Source organism: Thamnophis elegans, chromosome 6 (genome assembly GCF_009769535.1).
Source record: "Thamnophis elegans isolate rThaEle1 chromosome 6, rThaEle1.pri, whole genome shotgun sequence".
Taxonomy (NCBI): domain Eukaryota; kingdom Metazoa; phylum Chordata; class Lepidosauria; order Squamata; family Colubridae; genus Thamnophis; species Thamnophis elegans.
In genome coordinates this window covers 60,186,206-60,206,955 of record NC_045546.1, presented here as the reverse complement: position 1 = coordinate 60,206,955, position 20,750 = coordinate 60,186,206, and the positions used below count along the sequence as shown (strand labels likewise).

Sequence of the window (20,750 nt, the reverse complement as noted above, 5' to 3'; positions counted from 1 at the left end):
GCAGCGGCAGTGGTGGTGACAGCCCTGGCCTTGGCCCTGCAGGGAGAGCTGGCCCAGGTCATGGGGAGGACTGGGAGGAGCGTGAGCGGGGGGGAACAGGCGCTCACACAACCCCCCTCCATCTGGGCAGAGTGCCACTCACTGACTCAGCAGTATCCCGAAGGTGCCAAGCTGCGCAAGTGCTGGTCCCCCCTTCCCCCCACTCATATGGCTTGGTGCCTTTGGAATACTGCTAGGTCAGTGAGTGGTGCTGTGCCCAGCAGGAGAGGGGTTTGCCAGGCGGCTGCCCTCTTGCAAACAGGCTGCCAAAGAGCCTGGCTCCAAAATAATAGGCCCCTCCCCCAATAATAAGGCCAAGGCCATATTTCAGGGGTCAAAAGAAAATAAGACTGTGTCTTATTTTCGGGGAAACTTGGTACTGTTTTATAAAACCCTAGTTAGACTACACCTGGAATACTGCAACCAATTTTGGTCACCATACTACAAAAAAGATGTTGAGACTTTGGAAAAAGTTCAGAGAAGAGCAACTAAGATTATCAATGGCCTGGGGACTAAAACATGTGAAGAACTGCTGCAGGATTTGGGTTTGCCTAGTCTAAAGAAAAGAAAAATTAGGGGGTGACATGATAGCAGTATTCCAGTACTTGAGGGGCTGCCATTTGTTAACTCTTTGTGGAGTTCTGTGAATTGGCTGAATAGTCAAGGCTGCCTGCCTGCCTGCCTGCCTGCCTGCCTGCCTGCCTGCCTGCCTGCCTACCTGCCTGCTTGCCTGCCTAATGATTCCAGTATCTCCTACACACTTCAGACCTTCCTGCTCATTTGTAATTAACCAAAGGAAGGGAAAGAAAAAGAAGAAATAACCACATAGTCAATTTCTCAGCAGAAAAATTCTAGCTCCTTTAAAACTCAGGCTTAAAGTGCAAGAGAGTTTCCCCCACCCCCTCCCTTCAGTTAATAGCTCTGGGCAGACAGCCAAAAACCTTTTAACAGGCTATTTAGTTGTGATAACAAAACCGTAGGAATGCAGCCAGCACAGCCTTGAATAAACTTCAGGGAAGAAGTTTTAAAAATGTTAACACAGAGCAGGAGTTTCTTGTCAGAATTCTTATGTCTTTTTAAATACACCTTCTAATTAGCAGAATTGATTTTATTAATTTGGAATATGGTTACAATGCTGTTTCTATGTTTATGCATTTTGATCCTGCATTTTCAGCATTTAAGAGTTAGCTCACAGTATTAAACTGTACAGATTTCAAGTTATCTGGTAACTATGTTGCTTGTATGTGATGGAGCACCCACAACTTCTGAAGGCAAGCTATTGCAGTGGTTAATTGGTCTCACCCTTAGGAGATTTCTCCTTAGTCCTAGGTTGGTTCTCTCTTTGGTTAGGTTCCATCCATTGTTTCTTGTTTTATCTTGTTTTCTTTTGGTGCTTTGGAAACTAGATTGACCCCCACATTTTTGTAGGAGCCCCTCAAATTTCCTGACAGTTAGAACAATTAATCAGTGGACAACTTGTTTCCAGAAGTTGTAAATGCTCCATCACTAGAAGTTTTAAAGAGACTGGATTATCATTTGTCTCAAGTGGTGTAGGGTTTCCTGACTAAGGAGGGGGTTGGACTAGAAGACCTCCAAGGTCCCTTCCAACTCTTCTATTCTATTCTATTCTATTCTATTCTATTCTTCCATTAATTGGAACAGTGCTATTTTATTGTGCTATTTTATTGTGAGTTGGACTAAGAAGAAATTTCCTAAGATTGAGACCAATCAAGTTGGCCACATCCACTCAGACACATGACCACCCAGCCATGGCTACCCAGTTGGTCATTAGGGCAGGTTTCTAAATTATTTGAATCCCACACTGGGTCAAATTATTCTCCAAAGCATTGGACAGGAGGACAAGAAACAATGGTTGGAAACTAATCAAAGAGAGAAGCAACATGGAATTAAAGAGAAACTTCCTAAAAATGAGGACAATTAACCAGTAGAACAGCTTGCCTCTAGACATTGTGGGTGCTCCATCACTGGATGTTTTTAAGAAGAGTCTAGACAGTCACTTATCTGAAATAGTATAGGTTCTCCTGCTTGAACAGGGCACTGGACTAGAAGACCTCCAAGATCCCTTTCAGCTAATTGTCAGGCCTGCAGTGGTTCCTTTAAGAATCTTTGGCCTGCCACACTCTTATTAAGGGGGGGGGATTTAGCAAGGGGTAGGATGTGTTGTTTTCAAAATAAAAAATTCCTTCCTAGAAGCTCAAGGTCATCTTTTGTCTCCCAAACCTTTGCACCTGATCGGAAGCAGTTGGGCGTAGGTGCTAGCGTGGAAGAAGAAGATTGGACCATGTGATGGACTGTGGGTGTGGGGATAAGATCATGAACTTTTAACTGGGTGGGATTCTGATGTAACTTCCAGAATTGGAATCCCACAGCACGATGCCAACATGCCCAGATCCACGAATTGTGACAGGCTGGTCGTCCCATGAAGGACTTAGTTTGGGAGTTCCGGAGAGTAGCTGGGAGACTACGCTATTGGCCAGAAAGACTCTTGGTCTACACATTCAAAAAAGCCTTAGATCCCAAACTGAAAGAAACTTGTGCCGTAAGGGGGATCTCGGAATGTCTCCAAGATTGGTATACCACTGCAATCATACTAGACCACGAGATTAATACCTATCAAAAGCCTGGTTTCCAGAACGCCAACCACATGCCAGCGCAATGAAGAAAAAACTCAAAAAGCCACCCGAAAAGAGCCATTTACTACAGCAGCCAATGGAGGTAGAGAGCCCTGCTTTTGAAGAAGCCCCTGGGGCCTCGGAGGAGGAGGAGGATGAAAATGCTGAAGACGGCTCAATGGTGAGTGCACCTATTCCCTCCTTTACCATAAAATCCCAACTCCAAGTCCCCAGAACGGGGGTAGAAGGGGAAGTTGGGATGATCATAGACACCAGCTGCACCAGATGCTTAATCAGCATGTCAATAGTGGAGCAGCTAGGTATATGCACAAGACCCCTAAACCACCCTATTTGGTTCGAGCAAATAGATGGAACCCTAATTGGGGGCGCCCCGGCCACAAAGATCACTGAATTAGTAAAGTTGAAGATAGGCCGCCACTGTGAGTTCATCAGATTCATTGTAGCCCCCAAAATGCAGGAGTCAATTATCTTGGGACTTGCATGGTTGGACAAGTGCGCACCTACCATCAAGTGGGAGGATGGTGTTAGAAAATTGATAATTGATTTTGGGCCGTTACCAACCGTAGAGCCTAAAGGCCACCCAGGAACAATTAGAACCAACAGCCCAAACCATCCAGAACCTGCAGCCCCAGGAGCAGACACCAAACCTCTGGGGATCCAACGAGTGCCAAAGGTCTACTGGGACTTGGTGGGGGTGTTCAGTGAGGAAGATGGAGACTACCTTCCACCTCACCGCCCCACAGACTGTGTGATAGACTTCAAACCAGGGGTAGCCTTACCAAAACCAAAAATGTACTCTATGACTCCCAAGGAGATGACTGAATTGAGGAAGTACATCGACACCAATTTAAAAAGGGGTTTTATTGAACCAGCAAAGTCTAAAGTAGCAGCTCCAGTGCTCTTTAGAGAAAAGAAAAATGGCGGACGTCGCTTCTGTGTAGAGCCTTGAATGCAGTATGCGAGAAGAACACCTATCCCCTCCCCCTCATGAAGTATATGTTGAACCACTTGGCTAAAGGCAAAATCTTCACCAAGCTGGACTTGAGAGAGGCATATTACCGCATACGAATCTGAAAGGAGGATGAGTGGAAAACTGCATTTAACACTCCCTGGGAAGCTTCCAGTACAAAGTCATGCCTTTTGGACTACAAGGAGCACCCGCAGTCTTCATGCAGTACCAGTGGCATGGAGTTCGTTCCCATGCCTGAGCTGCTAAAAGAACCTTCCTCCTCCATGTCTCTGAATGAATGGATGGACACACTAAAGAAGGGATGGGAAAATACGAAGAAGGCTCTAACCGATGCGGCAGAAGCCTACAAAAAGCAAGTTGATAAACCGTTCCCTCCAACCCCCCTTTAGGGTGGGGGACAAAGTTTTTTTTATCTATGAAATACATAAGATTGAGGATGCCTAGCAAGAAATTGGGTCCAAAATTCCTAGGACCTTTCCCAATAGAAAAGATAATTAACCCAGTTACAGTTAGACTCAGCCTACACAGAATCTTAGGGAAAATTTACCCAAGATTCCATTGTAGCTTGTTAAAACCTGTAAGGGGATCTAGTATAAGGCCATCTACCCAAGCTCCCCCTCCTCCTGTAGTGGTAGAAGGGGAAACACATTATGAAGTGAAAAAAATCTTGGATTCCTGGATGTATAGAGGTTGCTTACAATATTTGGTGCATTGGAAGGGGTACCCTTTCTCTGAAGCTACATGGGTGAAAAGTTGGGATTTAAAAGCAGATGAATTAGTGAAACAATTCCATGAGAAGTTCCCTGATAAGCCAAAGGGTCCCCCTGGGGGAGGAAGGGGTGGTATATACACACACAGAGAGAGAGAGAGAGAGAGAGAGAGAGAGAGAGAGAGAGAGAGAGAGGGAGAGAGAGGGAGAGAGAGGGAGAGAGAGAGAGAGGGAGAGAGAGGGAGAGAGAGAGAGAGTAACCTTTCTTTAATTTTCTTTTCCAGAAAATGTTTCTCTTTTGAAGAGAGGCCGCCTGTCAGGCATGCAGCGGTTCCTTTAAGAATCTTTGGCCTGCCATACTCTTATTAAGTGCGGGGGGGATTTAGCAAGGGGTAGAATGTGTTGTTTTCAAAATAAAAAATACCTTCCTAGAAGCTCAAGGTCATCTTTTGTCTCCCAAACCTTTGCACCTGATTGGAAGCAGTTGGGCATAGGTGCTAGCGTGGAAGAAGATTGGACCATGTGATGGACTGTGGGTGTGGGGACAAGATCATGAACTTTTAACTGGGTGGGATTCTGATGTAACTTCCAGAGTTGGAATCCCACAGCACTATGCCAACATGCCGGCCTTATTAAATTGGAACTTTAAGCATAGATTTGCCTTTGACTCTGATTTAATTCTGCATGATATTTGGAATGCTGACACTAATTCTATTCTATTCTATGATTGGATTTTCTTGGGGCAGGGACAGGATGACTGTTATAAAGTACTCAATGTTTAAAATGTATGAATTTATCTAATTATTTTTTAAAATCAAAGTAGAAGTATACATATAATATACTTCTCCACAATACCTAACTTAGATCATAGCAATTACTTTTATCAAATACTGCATTTTGCAAAAGAGTAACAATCCATTGGACTTGATAGTTTTATCTGGTCACTGCACCATACATGCTGTGGACATATTTTATTTATTTATGTCCCGCCTTTATTATTTTTATAAATAACTCAAGGCGGTGAACATGCTCCTTTGTCTTTTTACCTTCCCCACAATATGTGGAGGTAGATTGGGCTAAGGGAGAATGACTTACCACAATCACCCAGCTGGTTTCCATGGGAAGGGAGAACTAGAACTTACTGTATGTTTCTAACTATAAGATGCACTTTTCCCCCTCAAAAAAGTGGGTGCAAAATGTCTGTGTGTCTTATAGACCGAATATGGCCCTGTTTTTGGCCTCCCAAAATCTCCTGAATGTCCTGTTTTTCCCCAATTTTTGGTGAAAATGGGGTGCGTGAAGGGTTTGGGAGGTCTGCAGAGTGCTCTTGGTAGCTGGGGAGAGTAAAAATGGGTTGCACAGAGGGTTTGGGAGGCCTGCAGAGTGCTCCTGGGGACCAGGGAGGACAAAAACGTAATGCACGGAGGCCAAAAACTATTTTTTTCTTGTAGAAATCTAGGTGCGTCTTATAGTCTGGTGTGTCTTATAGTCTGAAAAATACGGTATTTTCTCTCGGTTTCTAGGCCATCACTGCTGACTAATTTTCTTTTGTTTTTAATTATTTTTATATGAAGGAAAATTATAATATATGGGAAGTATTTACAACCCTGAAAAATATGCAGTGAGAATTACTTTTAGAAATCTTTTCATTTTTAGAATAATTTTATTACACTTATCAAAGTATAAAATACAAATGAAAATCAAAATAGTGGAAAATGGGGGAGGGGAAAAGAGAAAGAAAGAAATGTAGGGTAAAGTGGAAAAAAAAAATAAAAGCATTAACTTCCTACTGGGTTCCTACTGGTTTGGACAGGTTCGGCTGAACCGATAGTGGTTTGGCGGCCTGTGTCTCTGAAAATGGCAGTGACCCACACCCCTGAACTGGTTCCCCAGGTGGCACCAGTGGTGGCGCCATCTTGTTTTTCAATTTTAATTGCACTGCACGTGCGCGCACACCACACACGAGTAAATCGGCAATAGTGCTTGCCCAAACCAGAGGTGGGTTCCTACTGGTTCATACCGGTTCAGTAGAACTGGTTTGCCAAATCTACCAAACTGGTTAGAAGTGGTCCCACTGGTGGACCTGGAAGTAAGTTCCGGAACGCCTGCCCCAGCCCTGTCACTCGCTCGCTCACCCCCGCCTGCAGGAAGCCACTCCATCGCTCGCTCCCCCCACCCCTCTGCACTATCCTAGCCCCGCCCACTGTTCACTGATTGGCTGGCTCACCAATCGCCCCACCCACCTCTAAAAACCCTATTTAAAACCACAACTTTTTTCCTGCTTGGCTCTCTATTGCTGCCTGCCAACTCCGAGGAGGTAAGTAAGCTGCAACTAAGTGTGGGGTGGGGAGGGGGCAGTGGCAAGCCATCTGGAGCAGCCTGCCACGGCCCTGCACTATAAGCGAGTCCGGTGACCTTTTGTGGCCTTGCAAGGATCCCAGGATCCCTTATAGCGCAGGGCCACATGGCCACCAGAAAGCACAGGGGTGGAGGTGGGGACGGCGGTGGGAGCTTACGCAGTGCAGCCGGCATCTTTGAAAAGTTTGGGGACCTCGCAAGGCCTTTGCAAGGTCCCTGGACTTGCCTAAGATGCCTGACCACCAGAAAGCACGGGCACGGAGGTGGGGATGGCAGCGGGAGCTTATGCAGCATGGCCAGCATCTCTGACAAGTTCGGGAACCTCACAAGGCCTTTGCAAGGTCCCCGGACTTGCCTAAGATGCCTGGCAGCCAGAAAGCACAGGTGTGGGGGTGGGGACAACGGTGGGAGCTTATGCGGCACGGCCAGCATCTTTGAAAAGTTTGGGGACCTTGCAAGGCCTTTGCAAGGTCCCCAGAGTTGCCTAAGATGCCTGGCCACCAGAAAGCATGGGCGTGGGGGTGGGGATGCAGGCAGGAGCTTACGCGGTGTGGCCGGTCTCCTAGGACCTCCTAGGTGTTAGCACCACGCAAACTACCGTCCGTCTCCCTGTGCTCAGAAAAGCAACTCTGGGAAGCTCCTTTGGTGGCAGCAGGCATCCTAGAACCTGCCTGCTAGCAAAGGACTTGCACGAGCTTCCTTTTCTGAGCATGGGGAGATAGATGGTAGTTTGTAATGAGGTTGTAATGAGGGGTCCTGGGTGCTCTCTGAGCTTGGTGGTTTTCTTACAGACATTTCATTACCAAACTAGGTAACATCATCAGTGCTAGAAAGGAGTGGGGTTGGGGGGGAAGGAGGAGAAAGATAGAAGGAGAAAAAGGAGAAAGAGAAGGAGAAAGAGGAGGTGGAAGATAGCGGGATCCTTGCTGCTTTCTGAATTTGGTGGTTTTCTTACAGACTGTCACCCTCTGCTTTGCTGCTGCTTTGGCTGCCATTGAAACGGGGAGGGGGGCATGGTATTTGGGAGGGGACTACTAATTGTGCTGGAGGAAGATCCTGGAGTTTGCTGCGCATGCGGAGGAGGTTTCCCGCCAAGGCCAACGGCACCGACATTCCATCTGGGTGATGCCTTTCGAAGTTATCTCACACCTGACACTTGGGAGAATTATGATTGGACTGTAACTGGGATGCCAAGGGGAGGGGAATGGGTTATTCTATATATTATTTGGTTTCGCGCCTAAATAATCAGTCTTTCGCTTTGCTGTGCTTCTAATCATTTATAATTAGTAAAAGTACACTTGATTTCTATCAATGGAGTCTCGTGGTTTTCTTTCCTAATTATTCAATGGAGGAGTGCTGACACAGACATTTCATTACCAAACTAGGTAACATCATCAGTGCTAGAAAGGAGTGGGGTTGGGGGGGAAGGAGGAGAAAGATAGAAGGACAAAAAGGAGAAAGAGAAGGAGAAAGAGGAGGTGGAGAATAGTGGGATCCTTGCTGCTTTCTGAGCTTGGTGGTTTTCTTACAGGTTTAGGTTTAGGTTTATTCGATTTATATGCCGCCCTTCTCCCAAGGACTCAGGGCGGCGTACAACATTAAAAGAAACACATAATACAAAAGTTAAAAAGAAAATAAATAGGATATCCCAAACCCAATTAAAATTGACAATGACACATTTTTTTAAAGAATTCAAATTAAAATTAACAGTAATCAATAATTTGATTTGTTTTGTTCAGGCCAGGCTGGCTTGCTGGAAAAGCCAACTTTTTAGGGCGCATCGGAAGGACCGGAGGTCGGGGATTATACGAAGCTCCGGGGGCAGCTCATTCCAGAGGGAAGGCCCTCATTCCAGAGAAGGCTCTCCCCCTGGGGGTCACTACCTGACACTGTCTGGCCGACGGCACCCTGAGGAGGCCAACTCTGTGGAATCACACTGGACGATGGGAGGCTACCGGTGGCAGTAGGTGGTCTCGCAGGTACCCTGGGCCTAAGCCATGGAGCGCTTTAAAGGTCATAATTAGTACCTTGAATTACACCTGGAAGACAACCGGTAACCAGTGCAGGCCGCCTAAAAGGGGTGTAACATGGGAGTATCTGGGTGCCCCCATGACAACCCACGCAGCCGCATTCTGGACCAGTTGAAGCTTCCGGGTGCTCTTCAAGGGCATCCCCATGTAGAGAGCATTACAGTACTCCAGGTGAGAAAGGATGAGGGCATGAGTGACTGTGCACAGAGCATCCCGATCCAGAAAGGGGCACAACTGACGTACCAGGTGAACCTGGTAAAAGGCCCCCCTGGTCATGGCCGTCAGGTATTCTTCTAAACTAAGCCGCGTATCCAGGAGGACGCCCAGATTGCGGGCCCTCTCTGAGGGGGCTAAAATTTCTCCTCCTATCATCAAAGATGGAACAAGATGCACAAATCAGGATGACGGAAACCACAGCCACTCCGTCTTGGAGGGATTGAGCTTGAGTCTGTTCCTCCCCATCCAGATCCGCACAGCCTCCAGGTATCGGGACATCACGTCGAGGGCATCATTTGGGTGGTTTGGGGTAGAGAAAAGTTGAGTATCATCAGCATATTGATTACAGACATTTCATTACCAAACTAGGTAACATCATCAGTGCTAAAAGGGAGTGAGGTTGGGGGGGGGGGGGAGGAGTAGATTAAAAAAATACTATTTGACCATAGGTCCACCAGTCTGGTCTAGCCATCATTTCTTTTCCATAAAATATTTCCTGAGGTAACATACAGTACAAAGTACAAGGAGACCTTTTTTATATTTGTTCCAAACCCTTAGAATGGCACATCTAACTAAGTGATACTTAAATTAAACATTTATTTTAACCTATACAATAAATAGGTGTATCATTCAAATCTTAGTTTGTGGCCCTCTAATTCAAGTAATCTCTTATTTTAGAGAGTCACACACTCATTTATCCAAACCAAACAGCAGGCATCAAAGTACAATTTCAAACTTGGTAAAGGCAAACCTTCTCTTTCTTCAGCATATTACAAAAGTTTATATTTAATATTCTTTGACATATTTACTTAGAAATGTCCTTTTGCCATGGTTTAAATCAGAGGTGGTATTCGGCAGGTTCTGACCAGTTCTGAAAAACTGGTAACAGAAGTTTTGAGTAGTTCGAAGAACTGGTAAATACCACCTCTGACTGGCCCTGCCTCCATCTAGTCTCTGCTTCCAAGGCCCAGCTGATCAGGAGGAAATGGGGATTTTGCAGTAACCATCCCCTGGAATGGGGAATATTATATTTGAAGGGGTGGCAATGACTGAGGCAAGGCAGTGACTCAGATAACAAGGCTTTATTACAACAGCTAACAGAACAGCAACTCCAGAACCAACAAGCTTGAACAGTTCCCGCTTGATAGCAATTTATATACAGGCTGTCCCATGGGTAGCCAATCACTGCACAGTAACTTTCCCACTCTTGCCACTTGCACGCCTCGGCCAATGGCGAGACTAGGAGACGGAGTCATGTCTCTGAGGCTAAGACATAAAACCCCTCCCCACCAGTCTGGCGCATGTGTAATCCTGCAAATATGCAGGCCACCTGCATGTGCGGTCCGATCTTCTTGGCTAGGCTGGAACTGATGCAGGAGAAGGAGGAGGAGATTTCTCCAGGGGAACTGCCCGCGACTGCGCTAACTCTCCACCCGGAAACTTTGGATGCAACCCTGATGGCCCAGGTAAGTCTGGTACCGGAATGGTGGACTGCCTGGTTGGGCAATGCGGCATTTCCGTGGAGGTGTCCAGAACAAACAGGGGGTCTATAGGACCAACTGGGAAGAGATCAGCTGGCATCTGCGTCAAGGCCATCTGCGATTGCAGCTGATAAATGTGGCAGTGCCAAATGCACCCATCACCTAAGCCAATCCTGTAAGAGCAGGGACCCGTTAATTGCAGAATGCACCCTGGTAACCACCTTTGCTCACCCCCATAGTTCTGTGCAAAAACCAGGTCCCCCATTTCAAAACCCCTGGCGTGGTCATTGTTGTTAATAGGTTTGTCATTGAAGTACCTGGGATGAAGTCGATCAAGGTTGCTCAGGAGGAGGCGGCCATTAACAACTCTGCAGGGCTGCGGTTAGTTAGGGGACATGGAACTGTGTGCTGGACTAACAGGTATCTGTCAATTCGGGCCTGCCAGTCCCTTGGTCCAAGCCTAGCTAGAGACTGCTTAACAGATTGCACTGTTCGCTCTGCCATGGCATTGCTCGAGGGATGGTAAGGGGCCACCAAAACGTGGTGGATGCCGTGTCCCACTAAGAACATCTGGAAAGATGCAGATGTCATCTGGGCCTCGTTATCAGATACCAATACGTCCAGGCACCCATGAATTGCAAACATCTTTCACAACGCCCTAATCAGAGCCCCGGTAGTGGTTGATGGCATTAGGACGACTTCCACCCACTTTGAATATGCATCAACCACTACCAGGAACATCTGTTCGTGGAAAGGCTCTGCAAAATCCAAATGGATCCTAGCCCAGGGAGTCTTGGGGTCCTCCCACTTCCTAAGGTGTGCCGCAGGGGGAGTTGGCCTGGACTGTTGACAGTCCTGACACCTAGCCACCTAATGCGCAATATCCTGATCCAGGCCAGGCCACCAAACATAGCTCCAGCCCAGAGCCTTCATCCTGACTATTCCAGGGTGCCCCTCATGCAGACAGTGGAGGATAGGTTCCCGAAGTTGAGGAGGAACGACCACTCTATGGCCCCACAATAGGCATCCTCCTTGTACCAACAGTTCATGCTGCCTGTGCTTGAATGGCAGGAACTGCGAGGTAAACTGTGTCTGCAGCCAACCCCTCCTTACCTAATCTAAAACCTGAGCTAGAGTAGCATCCCTAGCTGAATGGGTGGCAACATCTGTGGCTGTTAATGGAACTGGGAGGTCCTCTATCAGTAAAACCATAGGTTCAGGATCTGGGTCAGCCTCGGTGACTGGGAGGGGGCAACGGCTTAGGGCATCTGCCGGTTTCCTGGGCCTATAGATCAGCTTATAATTGTAAGCAGCGAGGAATACGGCCCAACGAGACATGCGGGATGATAAGATAGAAGGAGTTTGTCTATTGCCTGCCAATAAACCCAATAAAGGCTTATGGTCTGTCACTAACTCAACAAAACGTCCATAAAGGTATTTGTGGAATTGTTTAATTCCAGCTACCGCTGCCAATGCCTCCTTGTCTAATTAACTATAATTTCATTCCGGAGGGGACAAAGTTCTTGAAAAGTACGCCAGAGGTGTCTCAGACCCATTTGGAAGCTCCTGGCTCAGGACGGCACCCACCCCAAATGGTGTTGTGTCACATGTGAGCGTCAGAAGAAGGTGGTCGCAATACTGGACAAGGACAGCATTGGATGTTAAAACCTCCTTTACAGCCACAAAAGCGGCCGCCTCCCTATGACCCCACCTCCAAGTGGCCCCGCTATCGAGGAGCCGATGCAAAGGCTCCGCTACAGAGGCTTTATGGGGCAAAAACACGGAGTAGAAATTTAGGAGCCCAAGAAAAGCTTGCAATTGGGCCTTATTGGTTGGTACAGGAGCCTGCTTAATGGCTGCTATCTTTGAGGTGGTAGGATGGATGCCTTTGGCATCAATCAGATACCTCAAAAATTCCACTTCAGTTACCCCTATCTAACACGTAGAAGGCTTAAGCTTTAACCCCCCCTCCTGGAACTTCGACAAAACGGCACACAACTTTACCATGAGTTCAGTGCTGTTTCTGACAGAAATAAGCACACCGTCAAAGTACAGGACAACTCCTGAGATTCCGTGGAGCAATCTCTCCATGAGGCTCTGGAATATGCCCAGGGCTACACTGACACCAAACTGGAGCTGCCAGCATTTAAAAGCTCCCCTGTTGGTGATGATAGTCTGTGCTTCTGCAGCAGCAGCATCCACAGGAAGCTGCTGATATGCCTGAGCGAGGTCCAGTTTGGCGAAAATGGAGCCACGTCCCAATGTATGAAGCAGTTCTTATACTACAGGAACAGGGTAGGGGTTGGTTTGGAGACCCGTGTTTATTGTACATTTAAAATCCCCACACAATCTAATGGAGCCATTGGATTTCAAAGGAATCACAATGGGGGGTCTCCCATTTGGAGTAATCCATGGGCTCTAACACCCCTTGGGCAATCAACTTGTCTAGTTCAGCGTCCACCTTTGGACGTAGGGCCAGGGGAACCCTCCTGGGCTTGAGATGGATGGGAGTGATCTGAGGGTCCAAATTAAAACTAAAGGGGGTCCCCTTATAATCACCTAATGACCCATTAAAAATGGCAACAAACTCCTTAGTCAAGCCTTCAAAATCGTCAAGACCCGTAGTTGCATGCACCCCAGCAACACTGAGGCCCAGGGCATCAAACCAGTCCAGGGCCAGTAGACTGGGAGGTTGCCCTGGATGATGATGAGGGGAAGCCTGCCCTCAAACCTCATAGTGACCACTTGGAACCGGCCACTATCTACTACTGGAATATAGTTCCCCTGATAGTCCCGCAACTTAACAAAGCGCTTGACAGGCGCTTCTTTGATGGGGAAGGCACCAAATGCTTAATAGATAGATAGATATTATTTAGACTAGGATACAATAGACTTTAAAGAGCCAGTGTCCACCTCCATGCGACAGGGCTTGCCCTTGAGTTGGATGCTGAGATAAATTTTATTTCCTGATGTCATGTTGGTCTGGCTGTTTGGCAGGACAACCTGCCACTGTTCACAAAAAATTGCAGAACAGTCCTCCGAGGTGTGGTAAGACTGTGACTTTGGCTTGCGAACGGTCAGCTGGTTAACTTTGAGGAGGAGATGGTGCACAGCACACCTTAGCCAATATTCTTTTTTCCACAGTTGTGGCAAATAGCTGATTTGAAATGAGACCAGGCATGGGCATGGTTCCCGCCACAACCAGCACAGTGGTTCTGAGGTAATTTCATTCGTGAGTGCCCTGCTCTGCTGCCTGCTGTCTTGAGATGGTCAACGCCAACCTCATCGGTGTCAGATGAAGAATGTTTGTCCACCTCCCCGTGATGAATAGGTACGGTAGTAGATGGTAACTCAGGGAGCACTGCAGCTTGACCCCTTTCAATCTCAGCAGAGGACTTGTTGGACATCTGAGAGGCACGAGCCTCATCTAACGCTGCTTGCAGGCTGAGCTCAGAATGAGCCAACAAACAGCGACATAGCCTCGAATTGGTCACCCTGCACACGAATTGCTGCAGTAGGGAGTCATCTAGATTAGGAAAATTGCAATGCAACTCCGTAGCCCTGAGGGCAGCCATGTACTGGTTCACTGACTCCCCCTCTTTTTGCAGCCTTTGTTGTAATGTATAGCGACTAGCTATGCGAGATGGAGCTGGGGCATAATGGTTCTGCAGTCTTGCCAACAGAGTCTCCCATGATAGGGACTGGACTGGTTGCAGGGCGGCCAAACCCCTGGCTGTTCTGAACATCTTGCACCCACAAGCATTCAGGAATTGGGCTCTCTTTCCATCACTGGGCAAGTTAACCAGATTGTTTGCCTTGAGGAAACATTCAAAATGGTCAATGTATGCCTCCCAGGACTCTTAACCTGGTGCAAATGGTGTTCAAAGTGGCCATTCTGAGAAAAACACATTCTGAGCCGAAAAGCCTTGTGTTAATAAAAAAAAAACTTTCTTACATGATACAGCCCTTCTTATGTCTCAGAATATCCCACCCTCATCACCAATAATATATTTGAAGGGGTGGCAATGACTGAGGCAAGGCAGTGACTTGGATAACAAGGCTTTATTACAACAGCTAACACAACAGCAACTCCAGAACCAACAAGTTGAACAGTTCCCGCTTGACAGCAATTTATATACAGGCTGTCCCACGGGTAGCCAATCACTGCGCAGTAACTTTCCCACTCTTGCCGCGTGCGCACCTTGACCAATGGCGAGACTCAGAGACGGAGCCACGTCTCCGAAGCTAAGACATAACAGGGAGGCAATGGAGATTTTGCAGTATCCTTCCCCTGCCACGCCCACAAGCCACACCCACCAAGCAATGCCATACCCACAGAACCCGTAGTAAAAAAAATTGAATCCCACCATTGATTTAAATTGAGTGCCAGTTGTCAAAAACTTTTTTTAAAGATTCTCACAAGATCTAACTAAGTAAGCGGAAAACAATGCTTATTGGTCAGCTGCAAAATGCATTTTTAAGGAGGCTACAATGCTTGCAAATAGAGTTAGGTCACAATGAAACTTTTTAAAAATTATAAACAAACTATAAAGTATTAATACAGTACAGGTTTATAAAATTTGGAAATGCAGTTACTGGTTCTGTTGCAGCAGATTGAGGTTTCCTTGATCAATCTACTTACGAAAGACCAGGACTCGAGACCATGAAGGTGCAAGAGAAACAGGTTTATTGATGCATCGAGTTCAGCGTGCTCACACACCAAAATCTGAACTGCCTAGGCTACGCTCTGGGCAGTGATTTTATACCTTTAATCAAACTTCGTCAATCAGAAGGTGTTACGATAGGCATATTCATATAGATTGTCCAAGCCCCCTGCTTAGGACAGGGAAGTACATTTTGGAAAAGTACAGAAGCAGAAATGAATCTTAAAAGTCTTAAAAACAGGAAAGTAAAAATGCCGAGGTGATTCTTACATTATTCTGTAATATTGCTATTCTCAGTATCTTACACCCATGTTGATTTCCTATGCCATCCTTGTGCAGTAATGTTCCAGTAATATTTGCAATACTTATGAGGAAGTTTGAAGTAAAGTGCACTAAAGCTAAATGTCAAGCTAATATGAAGTTATAGTTTTCAGCATACTAAGGGCCACTCAACCTGGCAGACCCCTGGTGGGTATTACCTGTGTACCCCCTCCTGCCTCAGTTCAAACAATTTTTATACAATTCAGAGAGTTAGATTTTAAATTGTCTTGTTTTCCTCTTCCTCATTTCCTTTTAGAATTCTTAAATTTAACAGATTAACAGAGTTGGAAAGGACCTTATAGGTCAGCGATGGCGAACCTTTTTTGGCTTGTGTGTCATAAAAGGGAGGAGTGCAGGGGGGGTTCTGTGCAGGTGTGCCTGACCTTCCGGTTTGCCCATAGGGCTGGGTTTTTGCACTTTGGAGGCTTCAGGGAATAGCAATAGCAGGTAGCAATAGCAGTTAGACTTATATACTGCTTTATAGGGCTTTCAGCCCTCTCTAAGCGGTTTACAGAGTCAGCATATCGCCCCCACAGTCTGGGTCCTCATTTCACCCACCTCAGAAGGATGAAAGGCTGAGTCAACCTTCAGCCAGTGAGATTAGAACCACTGAACTGCAGATAACAGTCAGCTGAAGTGGTCTGCAGTACTGCACCCTAACCACTGCGCGACCTCGGCTCCTGAAGCCTCCAGTGGGCCTCTGAGGGAGGGCGGGGGAAGCTGTTTTTGCCCTCCCAGGTTCCTATAAAGCCTTTGGAGCCTGGGAGGGCGAAAATTGGCTTTAAAAAAGGCTTAACTCACCTGGCCAGCGCGCACATGCGCACTGGCCAGCTAACTGGGCAACGCCTCACATGCCCTGACAAATGACTCTGTGTGCCACCTGTGGCATGCATGCCATAGGTTTGCCATCCCAGTTATAGGTCATCTAGACCAACCCCCCTTTCAAGCAGGAGACCCTACACTAAGGTGACCAGATTTTCAGATTGGTAAAGAGGGACACCTTTGACCGGGGGGGGGGAGGGAGCTGGCCGTGGTGGTTACTGCCAGCCTGCAGCCTCGCTAGGGACGTCTGGTCACCTTAATTATACACATCCTCTCTCTCTATCCATCCATCCATCTGTCTGTCTATCTGCCTGCCTATATGTCTATCTAGTTATGGTATCCCTCTCCCTCTTTCCCCCTCTCTTTCTCCATCCATCTATCTGCCTGCCTACCTACCTATCTCTCTCTCTTTCTCTCTATCCATCCGTCTATCTGCCTGCCTATCTGTGTGAAGTACAGTTATAGGTCATCTAGACCAACCCCCCTCTCAAGCAGGAGACCCTACACTAAGGTGACCAGATTTTCAGATTGGTAAAGAGGGACACCTTTGACCGGGGGAGGGGGGGGGAGCTGGCCGTGGTGGTTACTGCCAGCCCGCAGCCTCGCTAGGGACGTCTGGTCACCTTAATTATACACATCCTCTCTCTCTATCCATCCATCCATCCATCTGTCTGTCTATCTGCCTGCCTATATGTCTATCTAGTTATGGTATCCCTCTCCCTCTTTCCCCCTCTCTTTCTCCATCCATCTATCTGCCTGCCTACCTAGCTCTCTCTCTTTCTCTCTATCCATCCGTCTATCTGCCTGCCTATCTGTGCGAAGTACCCATGGTTCGCCCATGAGGCCAATGTTGAGAAAAGACATGGATACGAGCTTTCTCGGGATGGGACGACCGAGATTGGAGTCTGGTAGCCCCTTTTATTGAGATAGGACAAAGGCAGGAGGAGCAATCAGCATGTGATTAAAAACAGCCTGTCAAACTACAATTGCTAATCTACTGCTCAGGGAAGTTCTGTCTATATATGGTCAAATCCTGGGTGTCATTGGGTAAGGCACATCTAGAGCGAACTATCAGGATGTTATGTTATGAACTATCAGGATGTTATGTTATGAACTATCAGGATGTTATGGAGTTTGTTTTTTCCTGTGTGGCTCAGCGTGGCTGTGCATGCCCTGTTATGCACTGGGCCATGGGTGACCGCCACACCTACACAAGAAGTTATATGACAACATCTCCTACTTTTTTCTTTTTTGTCAAAAAGACTTTTCCTCTTCATCTTACAGGGCTGCTAACAGTGCTTTTTGTTGCTGCAAAATAATTCGACCGGGAGTTTAAAAACAATGGAGAATAACTTGATGGCGGAAATGCCATTTGCTGAAGCAGATATTGAACTTGAACCTAGCACCTCGAGCAAATCTAAGCCATCTGTTAAAAAGAAAAGGAAGAGAATAGCAGGAAAGGGGAGTGAAGAAGACAGCACAATAACAAAGAAAAAGAAAAACCAAGACAGACCCAATTATTTCATTTCTGTTCCAATCACAAATCCAAAGATGGAAAACAAACTGTGGAGTGCAAGAAAAAAAGAATAAAAAAGGGGGGAGTCAATCCATGATCTCAGAAATGCTGTTTTACACCCCTGAAGGAGGAGGGGGCCTTGAAAGTCCAGGCAAGACCCGGCGTTGAAACCCAGCAGAAAGTCCAGGTGGGCATCGTCCCCCTCGGCAGCCCCGCTGTCGAGGTAAGCCAAGGAGGTCGTCCGTCTTCTGTCCTGGCTCAGGGGTAGACTCGGGGGCCCGGGTAAGGCTCCCCACCACACCAGAAGTCGGGCGCCTGCAGGGTCTCCAGCAGCCAGAGAGCCCACAGAGGGCCGGTTGCGGGCGGGAGGCTCTGCCCGTCGGCCAGCTGGTAGTAGTAGCAGTCGTGTCCACGGGCTGGGTTGTAGGGCGGTGCCAGGATGTCGAGGAAGGCGGCGGGCCTGGCACCCTCGGCCGCGATCTGGTGCAGGTTGTCCCGCTGCGGAGAGAGCAGGCAGGGTGGCGCAGAGGCCATGTAGAGGCAGTGCGAGCAGAGAAGGCGCGCAAGCGGCGAGGGCGGCCGGGACAGGAGGCGGCCTCGGAGGTGTCGGCAGAAGCGGCAGCATCGGGGGCATCCTGGGGCTCCTCGGGCTGCTCGTCGAAGCAGGCGATGCGGAGGGTGCCGTAGAGGACCTTCAGCAGCTCCTGTATGCCCGGGTGGTCGTGCAGAGGATGCAGGCGCTGGCGCGGAGCATGAAGACGCCCATGCTGAAGCGCGCCATCTCAAAGATTTGCGTGTAGCTGACGGGCGGCTTTTCCGGGGGTATGGGAAGCGGGCGATCTGCCGCTTGAGAGATTGCAATGGAGAATTTGACGATATCCCGAAGCTCCTGCAGGTGCGCAGCCTCAGCCTTCGAGAAGCCCGAGCCCATTACTCACGATTTGGGAGGGTGCTCCGTTCGCTGACGGCCGGCCCTGGATGCTACACTTTGCCCAGTCGGGGGTGAGTGAAGGGCGGACGACACAGGTAATCATGTCGGGGTCACCAAATGCAAAGTACCCGTGGTTTGCCCATGAGGCCAATGTTGAGAAAAGACACGGACACGAGCTTTCTCGAGATGGGACGACCCAGATTGGAGTCTGGTAGCCCCTTTTATTGAGATAGGACAAAGGCAGGAGGAGCAATCAGCATATGATTAAAAACAGCCTGTCAAACTACAATTGCTAATCTACTGCTCAGGGAAGTTCTGTCTATATATGGTCAAATCCTGGGCGTCGTTGGGTAAGGCACATCTAGAGCGAACTATTAGGATGTTATGTTATGAACTATCAGGATGTTATGGAGTTTGTTTTTTCCTGTGGTTCAGCGTGGCTGCGCATGCCCTGTTATGCACTGGGCCATGGGTGACCGCCACACCTACACAAGGAGTTATATGACAACATATCTGTCTATCTAGTTATGGTCTGTCTGTCTGTCTCTCTCTCTCCCTCTCCCTCCCTCATCTCATTATCATCTATCTCAGTGTTTCTCCACCTTGAAGACTTGAAAGTACTGGGAGTTGAAGTCCACACACTTTCAAGTCTCCAAGGTGGAGAAACACTGATCTATCTAATTAATATAATTATTTCTCCCTCTCTTTTTCACTCTCTCTCGAAAGAAAAGTCCTTTCTTACCCCCACATCAGAGGGACGAGCGAAAGAAAGAACTTTACCCCACTGATTAAAGTAATTTCTTCAAGCACAGACCCCAACAACGCTGTCAAGATTAAGATATCTTGAATTAGATTCCGGCTGATGCAGCGGGCGGCGCGGATTGCAGCAGGGACGGCCGCCGATCGCAGCCCGATTGCACCAGGAACTGCGAGGGTGGGGATGGGCGGAGGGGATGGGACTTGGAGTCCTACGATCTTGGCGAGTGGGGATTCCTGTGATGGGATTTGGAGTCCGATGCCCCTGGCGATTGGGGGTTCTGCTGGTTGGAAGAAAGTACTTCTTCATGCCAAGTGCTTTTCCCTCCCAACCACACCTGGGAGACACAGGGAAAGGCGCCCGCTCGCCAGCCTGCCCACCCTTGGGCTCTGGGGGCAGCACCTTCCCAGCGCCGCTGCTGCCGCACTGGTTCCTTCGCGCCCTGCGCAGTTTCTCGCACACAGGACGGGCGCGACCTGGGAGACACAGGGAAACTCTGCGAAGGAACCAGCACGGCTGCGGCGGCATTGGGAAGGTGCTGCCCCCGGAGCCCAAGGGTGGGCGGGCTGGCGAGCGGGCGCCTTTCTCGCACACAGGGAGCTGAATCCTTTTGAGAGGGGATGGGCACGACCTGGGAGACACAGGGGAACTCCGCAAAGGGGGAGAAGGAGAGGAGGGCCGTCTCCTCCCCCCAGCCACCCTACTGTGGAGGGATAAAGGCTAGTGGAGGAGGCGGGGCAGGGGGGGGGAAGCCAGACCGCGGCCTCCCTAGGGAAGGCCTTCGCAAGGGAAGGCCTTCCCTTGCTAAAGGCCACTGCCGCCCACCCGAAGCGGCGAAGCCTCCCGATTCCCACCGGTACCGTTACTCACCAGTTAAGCAGCAAGCAAACGGCGAAGATGAAATGAAATGGAGACTCGCGTGGCATGCTAAGTGTGCTTAAAATTTTCCATCCCAGCCAGCTCACTGATTGGCTGGAGTCCAGGCCAATCAGTGAACAGCAGGCTGGGCTGGCTTAGATTTTTAGTGTAGAACGGAATGAGCGAGCGAGCTAGCAGCTGATGGGCGGGGGAGCGACCGAGCTGCAAGCGCCAAAATAAAGCGGGTTTTTTTGAGAAAGGCCCGGGACACGGGAAAAATTATGAAAAGGCATGCCTGTCCCGCCAAATGCGGGACGTCTGGTCACCCTACCCTACACCATTTCTGACAAATGGCAGTCCAATCTCTTCTTGAAAGTCTCAAGTGATGAAGCTCCCACAACTTCTGAGGGCAAGCTGTTCCATT

The 20,750-nt window shown here is 48.3% G+C and overlaps 1 protein-coding gene across 1 annotated transcript; it reads right to left on the bottom strand.

Moving 5' to 3' along the window:
- Positions 1-17,537: 17,537 nt before the first annotated feature.
- On the bottom strand, positions 17,538-18,866 carry LOC116510697 (2-aminoethanethiol dioxygenase-like). The gene is given in 3 exon segments (XM_032220341.1): positions 17,538-18,310; positions 18,313-18,513; positions 18,516-18,866. Coding segments are annotated over 3 exon segments (669 nt in total). The 5' UTR covers positions 18,712-18,866; the 3' UTR covers positions 17,538-18,038.
- Between the last annotated feature and the right edge of the window lie 1,884 nt (positions 18,867-20,750).